The sequence below is a fragment of the Pectinophora gossypiella genome, chromosome 7 (genome assembly GCF_024362695.1).
Source record: "Pectinophora gossypiella chromosome 7, ilPecGoss1.1, whole genome shotgun sequence".
NCBI classification, from domain to species: Eukaryota; Metazoa; Arthropoda; class Insecta; order Lepidoptera; family Gelechiidae; genus Pectinophora; species Pectinophora gossypiella.
Genome location: NC_065410.1, coordinates 13391818 through 13404330, shown reverse-complemented (window position 1 = coordinate 13404330; position 12513 = coordinate 13391818). Strand labels below are relative to the sequence as shown.

At 38.6% G+C, this 12513-nt stretch overlaps 3 protein-coding genes across 3 annotated transcripts in view; all 3 read left to right on the top strand.

Moving 5' to 3' along the window:
• LOC126368433 (trichohyalin-like) overlaps window positions 1-12513 on the top strand; it is a 96454-nt gene that overhangs the window by 60527 nt on the left and 23414 nt on the right. The window lies entirely within an intron of this gene.
• LOC126368412 (spondin-2-like) lies at window positions 240-6678 on the top strand. Its single transcript, XM_050012399.1, has 11 exons — window positions 240-363; window positions 726-905; window positions 1205-1425; window positions 1945-2136; window positions 2643-2849; window positions 3176-3430; window positions 3504-3672; window positions 4668-4698; window positions 5150-5318; window positions 5702-5804; window positions 6518-6678. Exons 1-11 carry the CDS (start codon window positions 342-344, stop codon window positions 6586-6588), a joined length of 1620 nt encoding a protein of 539 aa, XP_049868356.1. The 5' UTR covers window positions 240-341; the 3' UTR covers window positions 6589-6678.
• Window positions 10502-12511, top strand: LOC126368520 (tubulin-specific chaperone C). Its single transcript, XM_050012548.1, has 3 exons — window positions 10502-10740; window positions 11144-11237; window positions 11297-12511. The coding sequence occupies exons 1-3, from the start codon at window positions 10639-10641 to the stop codon at window positions 12268-12270; spliced, it is 1170 nt and encodes a 389-aa protein (XP_049868505.1). The 5' UTR covers window positions 10502-10638; the 3' UTR covers window positions 12271-12511.

Here is a 12513-nt window from a genome sequence, read left to right as displayed (position 1 = left end):
TATATGTAGTGGCCTGTGAATCTGCTAACCCCAGTAAAGATTACAGGCGTGAAGTACACCATATTAAGTGATGCTTTTCGCAAATAAACAAGACACTAAAAGCAATCAAGCTGGATCATATTCCCGAAGCTTAAAGTTCAAATTGGGTTCATTAATTTTGTCATTTAATAGCCCAATTTAAGATGAAATTTAAACTGACAATTAACACTAATTGTTAATGAGTAGCCAGCTAGTTTGTGTTCAGATATGGACCAATTGACACCTACATAGAGTTATTTAAGACCTAAGTGAGTTTTTTTAATCTAGACCCAAGTTTAGGCTGGTCCTAACCAGATACTACGATGGCTATGTTTAAATTAAAAGGTAAGTTAACTTTTTTATTTAATGTCGTATAATGATCGCAATCGCATCTGCTGGTAGGCACCTAAGTACTTAACGATATTGTAAGTTTACGTAGATTTTAAAAGTCAGATTAACATGATGGACGATCTAATGAACAAAGCATTAGGCTGCTAACCCACATCACACCATCAAAAACATCATCATTCCCTCTTATTGATTATTTCCAAGTGTGACAAGTTATGGCGGACTTACCCCGTTATGTACATGAAATAAATAAATAAATGTGCGAGTATTTCGACGAGCATGAATCGCATCTGCTTGACTGATTCATTTCTATCAAGAAATCTTAAGCCAGTAGACTCTTTAAAAAGTATTTTTCCCAGGTTGCCTTAAAATCCTCATCACAACCCTGCTGCTGCAAGGGTCCTACAGCCAAGAAGAGATGGAGATCTGCAACAAGAAGCCGCTGCAGACGAAGACGGCCCCGTTGCCCCCGGACAACCGCTTCGTGCTGGAAATTGTCGGAGTCGATAATGATTATATACCAAATACTACATACACTGGTAAGTTCTCAAGTTTATCTTTAGATATGACCAAACAGCATCAGGAGCATCATTAGACGAACCTTGCCTTCCTTTCAGTTTCACATAAGTAGAGTTACTTGTCACATGTAGTGTCTCACAGTCTTTGCAGATCACCTTTTAGGCTGCGTCTGAGAAACCCACAAAGAAGCGAAAGAGTTAGAAAAAGCATCTGGGAATCAGGGCTGAGTTGAGATCACATGAATCTACAACCGTCAACCAAAATCACACTATATCCCGATTCCCGATACTGACAAATAACAAATGACAATCTATTCCAGTAAGACTTTACGCGAAAGACGAACAGGCTTCGTTCATAGCGTTCACGATATCAGCGACTGGTGACCAGAAGCCGAATGAGAGGAACCCTCGCAAGCCTATTATTTTGGAGCACGGGAGGATATTGAGCTCTATCAACCCTGATGCACACGATACCACTACGAAGAGTGTCTGTCCTGACACCGTGTTTCAGGCTAACGTGATGCCGAAAACTTCTGTTGAGGTAGGTTAGAAGTCTGTCCTATCTCATCTCATTGTTTAACTATTGTGTCTGGAAAACACGGCCTTAGGGGAATAGGGATACGTGCATGATTATACTGAATGTATTTGGGAATAAGACCCTAACCTAGTATGAATTTACTTTCTTTGCAGTTTCTTGCTTTCAAGTGTCAACTTTATAGCGTAATAATATAATACAATAGAAATTGTTTATTATTAAAGGACGCCACACACAAAACAAAGACAATAACATCACTTAATAATTTTCACCTAACAATTAGATACAACCACTAAACCACCTTGGGGGAGGCCTATGCCCAGCAGTGGGCGTCATACGGCTGATGATGATGATGATGAATTAGATACAAAAAGCATAGAGGATGTTCATTAGAATGATCATAAGGTGGAAGTGGACGTCCTGAGATAAAGGGGCCTCATTCAGCACAAGTCGCGGCGTAAACCACGACGCTGGTATTATAATTTACGTGATCTTAATAGAATGACGTGTTTTTTTTTTCTTCAGGCGCAGTGGATAGCGCCTCCAAAAGGTAATAAGTGTGTAACAATATACGCCTACGTAGCAGTGAAGCCAGATGTATGGTACAGCTCTGACGGCCCCCTGTCCAAGAAGGTCTGCGAGGACCATCGGAAGAACGAAGATATGAAACCTCCGGAGAACAACGATTGCAGGGTTTGCGAGGAGGCCCGTTATGAGGTATTCCACGATTAGGAATTGGATTTTTTTCACAAAAAAGTCGAACACTTTATTGATAGGAGGATTTGACGACTTTAACGAAAAAGAAGATAAGTAGCAAAGAAAGTTGTTATTGTGGTGTTAGACCCAGTTAGGGGGTTTCATTAAATACTTCCAAAATTGTAGCTAGATGCATCAGTCAGGGCACAAAATAAATGAAACTAAGGGTGGTATTAATAAACTAATCTCAGCTGAGACTGCCCTTAACCTGTTTTTATATGAGAACTGTCACATTGACATGATCTTGAGGGCCGTCTCAAAGCTGAGATTGGTTTATTAATACCACCCTACAACTTGATCCAACAAACATTTTCGAAATCGGTTAACTGCCGTTCTCCCAAAAATATGCTGCGGTGGAAAAAAGCTGTGGAGAATATTTTACTGATGAGGACACCTAAGTTGCGTTCTGTAGTGGGATATAACCTGTTCATGTATTTTTCATAAAACCAACTTTCTCTCATACACAGCTGAAATTCGAAGGATCCTGGTCTTACAACACCCATCCGCTGATGTATCCGAAAACCGACAAAGAAGTAAAATTCAGCGACATTGTTGGCGCATCACATGGGAAGAACTTCATCCTCTACCGAGACAATGCTGATGCCAGTGAGGGTCTACAGATGTTAGCCAAGCAAGGGAATACCACCAGACTTGAGGAGGAGATTTTAGAAATGGTACTATTATAAATAATAGCTGGAGTTGGTTGGTAGGGCAGGTGGCTAAATTTTAATAACTTAAGTAAATGCCTATCGCACTTAGCATATCGTGCGTTTCAAGAAAAGATAATTTAAGTGCATTAAGTAGTCATTTTATTCTCCATTTTCTGCTTATCTGTAGCGATGTAGACAGATTGTAGGAAGATTACCAAACGAAACCTTTCATTCACGCCAACCAAGTTGAACTATCTAAGGTATGGTATTGAATACCACATCAATTTGACTGACAATCTCAGTCCAGGTCCAGTGGAGCAATGCTCAATCTTCTCTCTAATATTTCCTAGCTTGGCGACAGCGTGAGGACGGTAATAAAGGCAACAGGACCTCCTAAGACTTGGATGTCAACAGTCACCAGTTTCCGCACCAGCGCTCAGCACCACTTCATCTCCCTCGCGTGTGCCATCATCCCCTCACCTGATTGGTTCCTGGGCGTCTACAATATGGAACTCTGTGACGTCAAAACAGGCAACTGGGCGACTAATGTGGTACTAAATCTGTACCCGATGGACGCTGGGATCGACAGTGGTTTGACTTTTGAGGTGAGGTTCTTAAAAATGATCTCGTGTTTCGATCATTTTCATAGTACTAACTAATTTATTATTTAATCAACAGTCCTCTGACGAAGCGACGTTGCCACCGAAGCCGATAGCGAAGGCCGATATATCCCGTGAAGTGCCTTACGACAAGATGCGTCCATTTGCGAAGCTCATAGTGACTCTAGTGCGAACCTACGCCAACCCCAACTGCATTCAAGAAACCTTTACAGCTCCTTCTAGCACTGGTAGGTGGAGGATACAGCAACAATGACACCTACAACAGCAATTCCCACCTAATATATTCAGTATATGTAGTATTAAGGAGCTCGGTGGCGCAGCGGTAAACGGGCTCGGTCTGCGATTGTTGAAGTTAAGCAAAAGCCGGTCAAGATTTCATCTCGAGCTCCTCCGTGCTTCGGAATGCACATTAAGCCGTTGGTCCCGGCTTCATTAGCAGTCGTTAATAACAATCAATTCGCACTGGACCCGCGTGATGGTCTAAAGCCCGATCTCCCTATCCATCCATAGGGAAGGCCCATGCTCCAGCAGTGACGACGTTAATGGGCTGATGATGATGATGATATTCAGTATTTAATGCACTATGCACAAACCATATACAGAATGTTAGTGACATCGACGAAAACTTTGCGGGATAATTCAGACCATGATTTTAAGTTGATATCAAGTTGAATTTTCCGTCGCAAAAGTATGGAACTGAAAATAATTAAATTAAACACTAAAATTTTCATGAATTTTCTGACACGAAATTCCACTTCATGTCAATTCAGAATCATGGTCTGAATAATCCCCCTCAGTATTCGTTACGGTGTCACTTACACCTATGCCTACTTGTATTGGTACCTGTAAGTACTTGTACGGGGTGTAAGTGACATCGTAACGAATACCGAGATGGTGATTCAGCTCATTATTGATGAGTTAATATCAAGTGGAATTTTCCATCGCAAAAGTATAGAATTTAAAATAATTTAAAAAAATCATAAATTTGCGACGGAACATTCCACTTGATATCAACTCAGAATCACGAACTGAATCATTCCCCTCAGTATTAGTTACGATGTCACTAACACCCTGTATGGCACGAAATACAGAGGTTCGCTAAGTCCTGGAGGTACCTAATCAGAGAACTTCATAAAGAGTGTACTGACATCTAATTCCGGAGTTTCGATAGTTTTCTCTGTGGATTATATAGGTATAAAACATTTTTTCTTTCAAATTACAGATGAAGAATTTAAACCAGAACCACCAACCAGGTAAGTAGCTAATAAGTAACCCCAAAATAAATGGAGAGATCGTAAAGAAAGAAAGAAAAAAGATTTATTGTTAAGTAAATTAGACGCCACAAATGTGTTTCGTTTTTCGTAGTTGGATTTTAGGGATTTCTCGAGGATTTTTACATAGGTCCACTTTTTTTTTGACGTGACTTATTGTAGATTTCCCGCAGATGGCATTAACTACTTGGTCGGACAAACAGTTAATGCCAGACTCTCACCCGGTACCACGTTTAAGACAACAGGCCTGAGGGTGCCCAGTTGGGCGCGAACTTCGGCTCAGGGCGCCGTCTGAGAGGAAAATATTTAAAAGAATTAATCGACCCTAGTGGGTCGATAGCGATAAGCGCTGAATGAGGGAAATCGTCGACCACGCCGGCGGGGTCGGCATCGGGGTCCTAACATAGGTCCACTAATTTATCATTGTCCTTAGCCCCCCTGTAGTCCTGGACCCGAACAACGAAGTCCCTGACTGTCCAGTGTCCTCGTGGGAAGAATGGTTGCCTTGTGAGGACGAGTGTATCGACGGGAAGATCGACGGCTACCAGACCCGGTTCCGATACCACGTCATCAATGGTGTAGCGATCAAGAACTTTGAAGATGTGAGAAGTATATTTATTATCATTACTTATAGACCGCGATACGGCCTCTGTGGCCCAGTGGTTTAGCGTTGGTCGCACGACCCGGAGGATCCCGGTGGGAACATATCATAAAAACCACTTTGTGATCCCTAGTTTGGTCAGGACATTACAGGCTGATCACCTGATTGTCCGACAGTAAGATGATCCGTGCTTCGGAAGGCAAACGGGTTGGCGGTGGGTTACTAGTCCAAGAATGGGGAAGGGGGGGAATCTTCGAACACTAGAAATCATCAAAATGCAAACATCTAGTTAGAAAGCAAAAAGACAATAAAATATTCTAGGGTTTCGAAGATCCGCCCTGCGACGTATATTGGCTGTTTCTTACTGTTAAGTTAATCTTTCAGGAGAATGGTGATGCAAATACACCAGAAGTACCGGAAGAATGCGAAGAAGTCTCTACCAGCGAGACACGGCATTGCGAGGAACCTTGTACCGAACAAACTGACGGCAAGTAGATAAATATTGCTCCAACCGTTGGCATTGGGCCTTTATCGTGTATCACTCTCACTAATATAATATATCACTAATATAATATATATTTAATATCACTCTTATAATACGCGTAGGTGGGTAGTTCTTCTAACACCGGAAGCCATTATATCATTATCGTAAACGCAACGGCCTCCGTGGTCCAGAGGTTTGAGCGTTCGGCTCACGATCCGGAGGTTCCGGGTTCAAATCCCGGTGGGAACATATCACAAAAATCACTTTGTGATCCCTAGTTTGGTTACGCTATTACAGGCTGATCACCAGATTGTCCGGAAGTAAGATGATCCGTGTTTCGGAAGGCACGTTAAGCCGTTGGTGGCAAGTTAGTAGTCGTTACATGAGCCATGTCGGGGCTTTTGGCGGCTCAATAGTAATCCTTACACCAGGGTTGATGGGTTGGTAATCCACCTCATAACCCACACGATAGAAGAAGAATGCAAAAATTTATTAGAATGTTTTGTCTTTTTGCAAATATCTAGTAAGAACTTAGGTATGTATGTCGCCAAATTACCTACCTAAGTTTTAATTGGGTTTCTGCAAAAAGGCCAAAATATTCTAGAATAAGTATATGATATTGTCTTCCGGTGTTTGAAAATCTACTCAGGTACTATTTGACATTCCTTCCAGTCGACTTAAATAAAGTTATTTTATCTTCGTATACCTATTTACAGAACCCGAAGCTGAACGCAGGATATGGTCAGATCGGCTGAAGCCTGGGCAACGATGGAGCGGACGAAACTGATTATAGTTTTTGAACTGGATACTAAGGGCATTGAACATTTCACTATGGAGGCTGGCATAGCCTGGTGGCGCCACCTAGCGGATTTTTTAAAACTGCGGCGCACGATGAAACCTGTGCATATCGATAAGGGGCACTTTTCTGCACAAAAAAGCTTTAATGAACCTATGCTCTAAAGCGTCACGTTTTCAAGATATTTAGCTTGAAAGTTCCGAAAAGTGTTGTATGAACAAATCGATTTTACTTTTATATGCAATTGGAATATAGTGACTAAGTGATTATGCATGGAATATTAGTGTTTAATATACCACATATTTACTTTATTGAAAAATAAATAAATAGAAAATAGATAAAATAAATATCTGATCTATAACTTACTTTTATGTGTAACTTAAAAGAAATCCAGAAACGAGTCGTGACATGTACAAATCATGACTTATTCTCGTGGTAATCACGCTCAAAGTTATTTGCTATGATTGTCTAACAATTTCACACTTTTTGAGTTTTTATGTTTATTCAATGAAAGGCAGCTTAAATGTCTAATCACAGTGAAAGCAGGTGGGGTGTGAAAATTCGCTTTTAGGACTACTTTACTTTACAGCAGTGTATGGAACATACCTAGTTCGTATAGATAGACACACCAATGGGGTGTGTACCTTCAATGCAACGGGACCTTAAGCTGTTTACTTAGTTCATAACAATCATATTACATGAACACATTGTTCAATTATTCATCGATTTTCTTAGTTGTGTTTTTATAAGTATGAAACAAAACATCGTAAAAGTAGTCATATAGTTATTTATATTTTGCTTAAAAATGAAATCAATACTAATTGTTATTGAATACATACAGTGTATATACTTATAACAAATAGACTTTTTTTATACAAATTCGTACCTATTAGGATAATGAATATCAGTCTTCTTGAATAATCAATCTTCTTCTTCATCAGAAATAATAACTTGATCTAAAAAGGCAGCAGGGGGTTGAATTTCTTGGTGCCGAGCCCATCCCATATACCAAACTATGCACATGACATGAGCACAGCACCCGAGTGTCCGTTTTCCAACTATACAGCTGCAATAGTGACCGACAAGTTTATTTCTGTTTTTCAAACTATTATTTAGCAAGATATATACAAATTAAATTCTGTTGCTCTGGTGCCTCGAGTGTATTTTAGCTCTTGTCAGCCAAGGATCACAAACTACTATGTTGTATTGATTTAAATTACAGTCAACTTCAAAATCTTCATACACTTCAATGAAAAACGTTCCGTTTTCTTTTAGGTGTTCGCCATAGTAGCTTCTTGCCTGCGTCACTTGATACGGCCCCAGAGACATTATCAAGAGATCCTCATATGATAAGATGGGAAACTGTTGAAAGCCTTCACTTGAGTTTATAGCTTGGAAAGCGGCTCTGCGTTGATTTAAATTGTTTTGTATTACAAACTCGCACAGATAGTTTGGGGCGTCGTGCTTAAGGTATACGTTGATTATTTCATTTACGAGTGGGTGATCTGTCACCCGTTTTCCGAAGGCATTTATTAGGGCGCAAGCAATCCTCACTTCCTCTTTTAAATGTGGCATATTCGGTATTGCGTAGTTAGCTGGAAACGATAAGAATACTGTTCCATCAATAATGAAGTAAGTACGTCACATTTAGACTGCGTTTCCACCAGTAACATGCTAGATGCTACGTAGTCGAGACTTCTGCTTTTTAACGAGTACTAATGATGCCGCACTAAACGCATAGCGTATATAAAAATGTAAACTTTATTTTATATTTCATTAGATCCTGTCGTTGTGTCAAGTAAAATCAAGTTAAGGAGTAAATGACGCCTATATCATACATAACACAAACTGATAAACTCAGTTTGCAATTAGTAACCAGATAAGGTGTGCACAGTTAAGTACCTATGTACTTCCTACCTACCTTCCTATATAATGTAGCAAAGACAAAAACCATTAATGTTGTTGCAAGTATTTATTAATTTCATTTTTTCAATAAGATAAATATGTTGTATATTAAATAATGTTTCATGTATAATCAATCACTTTGTCACTATATTATGATTGTATATCAGATAAAGAGTAAAATCGATTTATCCATACGACACTTTTCGTTACTTTCAAGCTAGATATCTTGAAAACGTGACACTTTAGAGCATAGGTCCATTAAAGCTTTTTTGTTCAGACAAGTGTCCCCTATCGATTTGCACAGGTTTCATCGTGCGCCGCAGTTTTGAAAAATCCGCTAGGTGGCGCCACTGAGATATGCCAGAAAGGTTCATAGCCCTTTGTCTATCCTTAATAAGATAAAGGTATTATAAAAAGCATACGTAAAGACTATAAATTATTTTGAAAATAAAATGTTTTTTCATTTGCAATTATTTATAAATTAGCTATAACTTAAAAAATATATTGTAAGAATGTTTTCGTAGCTGTACCTACCTCTACTTCTTGAAAACTTCCTCCAAAAAATAGGAGTGTCTGGTGTCCTATGTTGTCTAGGACCCACTACTTGGTCTCTGGTCTGTGCTAGGCTAGGACCAAGTTTGATGTTGCTCAAAAACCACCCTTTAGATCATATTTACTTTTGTCATACATAATTAATAACTATGAATATAATAATTAATGCATTCTTGTTTTTTTGCGGACATCGTTATTAAAAAAGCTTTAAATTCTTGTTTATATTATTTAGTTACAGTAACTTTAATTTCTTTTTGTTATTTATTAAGAATACCCAGCTAGATAACCAAAGTTTTTGAACGCACTTCCTTACGTCATCGGTCATCCGCGGACGCAGGGCTGCCAGATGTACGATTTAAATCGTACTCGTACGATTTTTTGGCATTTCTACTCATGTACGATCGCAAGACTACGATCGTACGGAAAATGTACGATTTTTCGGTACCTGGCAACATTTCGTAATAAAACAAATGTGTTACTCCGGCAGCTTTGATTTTTTTCAACGTTGCAGGCATTTTTTAATCACAAGTGCAGAAGAAATTAAAAAAGATACGATTTAGATGGCGAAATTCTATCGGAACTGGACTGTCTTGAACCTACCAACGCTGTTTCCAGTAATTACAGTAAAAAGTACCGACGTTACTGCCACTCATGATACTGGTTCCAAGAATAATAAAACCGAGGACATGCAAGTGATGCAGTGCAGGCGATAGATGACGAATAGCGCAGTTTTCCGAATAAAAAAAAAGAAAATTAACCTCAGAAAATTAGTATTTTTCTGATTCTTAACGAATTATTCTCATTTTTCATAAAAACTTTGAACTTTTAAGTTGTACTATCTTTTCATTTCAAAATTTCCTTGGAATACGATTTTTTTGTAGTTGACGTACGATCATGCCTTTTTTTCATCTGGCAGCCCTGCGCGGACGTCTCTTGTGAAATTACATTTCCATCAATTGGATTTTTATTTATAGAAAGAAATTAAATTTTCTTGATAAATGTTTTATTATGCTAACTAAACAGGCAAAACCTGCGTATAAACGTTATATTGGCATTGGCTTGAAGGCTGTGTTTATTGCTGAAGCGCTCGGCATCGCCGTGTCATACGGCTTGTGGTACAAACTCAACACCGATAGGGGTGAGTTCTTTCTATTTTCATTCTGAATCCGAACAAAGAACTTTGATTTTCATTTTATTTCACTCTATTCCTAAAACAAATGAATCTGTTAGCATCACGTCAGAAAATGTTAGTCATAAGTTTGTAACCATATGACACATTTGGCCTCATTTTTGACTCTAAAGCTATGGATATCTGGTGATATTACCCAAAATGGCTTGCAACTTGCAACCCATCTCCCACAGACAAACAGCGTTTTGTAGATTACAGACTTAAATTATTTCCGAATTGAGACATTTCTGACATCAGCATTCCTCATTCCAGATTTCCGTTTGTATATGTACAAAGAGTACAACTGGGCATTGGAAGGATACTACGGTCTTGGTGAGACAATCGGGGGCCTGAAGACTCGTGAACTTGACCTGAAAGTTTGGAAAAAAGAGGGCAAGATCTAAGTCTGCGGTGAGATGAATATTGCAATTAGGGCCACATTTTGGGTGGTCACTTTCGGAGGCCTGGGCTACGGACTGTTGAAGGTGGTCAAACCTGATGATGAGCTCGTCAAAGAGGTTATTTGAATTATGTATTTGTTCTGTGGTCACTGCTTGTTGTTTTAACTGTTTGTGTTTGTGGGGACTAACAGTGGCATGGTATATTAGAGCTTCGGAGTTGCCAAAAGATTGGACTTTCATTTAAAACATTAGAGATCATTGTCCAATGTAGACTATTACTGTTCATCAAAATAGTGACATGGAACTGAAAATTCATGAGACTAATCTGTATCTGGAATCAAATATATAATATTATTAAAATACACCTGTTTGGTCTCATAGTTTTCAATATCACTCAAATTACATCACAACAATCATCAAGGTTTGATCAATTTTGACATTTGTTTGTTGTTTATTCATCTATTGTTCATTTTAGTTTATAACTTCAAAATGTTTATGTAAATCATTATTTATATTACAGTTAGATCAGACTACTAAGCATACAAGTGCAAGACAAACGGCCAGAGATACAATATCTGTACTAAAAGAAGCTGCTGATCAAAACTCAGAATTGAACAAAAAGATTGAAGGATTATTGAAAGGCAAATAATGACTGACAAACATACTGTACTTGAGAGACTGAGCAGGAGAGATGCACAAAGAATAGAAAAACTGCAAAAGGCCCATAAGGCCAAGGAAGAAGTAGATGCTTGCAATGAAAATGAGGAATATTTCTCAGGGGCTTTCAAGATAAAATCTGAATACATTGAACACTTACTTTCCACAGTTCCAACTCTAGAGATACATGTACTGCCATCCCATTTTGACAACATCAAGCGGGAAGTCAATGAATTACAGAAATATGTAATAACATCTTCTTTCTTTTTGAAAGAATTTAACATGAGGAAGTATCTTGGTATTGTTCAGAATTTACAAACAAAGTGCTACGAATTGGAGGATAGGTATGTCCCTCGGAAGAAGTTTGGCTTCACTAGGAAGAAGTTGCCTAAATCTGACAACCAGAAACAAGACTCGTTGGATGAACATGATGGAGCTGGGAAGAATGATAGTAACAAATGGGATGAGAAGCTGTTTGGATTTGATTCATTAGAAAACAAGGTGCTAGCATTGGATAATGATGAATTATTCCAGAGGGATGTTGCTCTACGACATCTCAAGAATTGCACAGTAAGTCTCAAAGGTGTGATGGGCACCCTGCATTTAACGAACCTGGAGAATTGTGTCGTTCTCTCTGGACCGGTCACTTCTTCTGTTTTCATTGAGAAGTGTGACAACTGCAAAATAGTTACGGCATGTCAACAGCTCCGTATGCATACTTCTAACAAATGTGACATTTATCTACATGTCACTAGCAAAGGAATTGTTGAAGATTGCTCTGAGATTAGAACTGCACCTTACAATTTGTATTACGAAGATTTAGATAAGCATTTCAATATGTCATCCTTAGACAGGAATACCAATAACTGGGACGGTTTAGATGATTTTAACTGGTTAGCACCTGACATTCCATCACCTAACTGGTCAATTTTGGATGTAAATGAAAGGATTGATAACTGGAATGACTGGTGGTCTAGAATCCCCACATAAAATCCTCACAAGTAATTCTGTCTAGATAGAACACAAGCATTGTAATTGATTAACTATATTTTGATAAATCATTGGTTATATCTGTAATAATCACAGAAGTGACCTTGCCGCAATATAATTTTTAATCAAATTAATGCCGAAAATAACATATTACTAAATTAGTAGCTACTGTAACTTGCTTAGTTAATATAAATTTTAGCATTTATAGAGCAGAATAAATAAATTATCAACATTAGTATTATG

Bases quoted from the DNA above. Each gene is read 5' to 3' on its own strand.
- LOC126368412 (XM_050012399.1), top strand. From the start codon at position 342: ATGGCTATGTTTAAATTAAAAG. The intron at 2,850-3,175 runs GTACTATTATAA...AATATTTCCTAG, and splicing joins AGGAGGAGATTTTAGAAATG to CTTGGCGACAGCGTGAGGAC. The intron at 3,431-3,503 runs GTGAGGTTCTTA...TTTAATCAACAG, and splicing joins ACAGTGGTTTGACTTTTGAG to TCCTCTGACGAAGCGACGTT.
- LOC126368520 (XM_050012548.1), top strand. From the start codon at position 10,639: ATGAATATTGCAATTAGGGCCACATTTTGGGTGGTCACTTTCGGAGGC. The intron at 10,741-11,143 runs GTTATTTGAATT...TTTATATTACAG, and splicing joins ATGATGAGCTCGTCAAAGAG to TTAGATCAGACTACTAAGCA. The intron at 11,238-11,296 runs ACAAAAAGATTG...ATACTGTACTTG, and splicing joins TGATCAAAACTCAGAATTGA to AGAGACTGAGCAGGAGAGAT.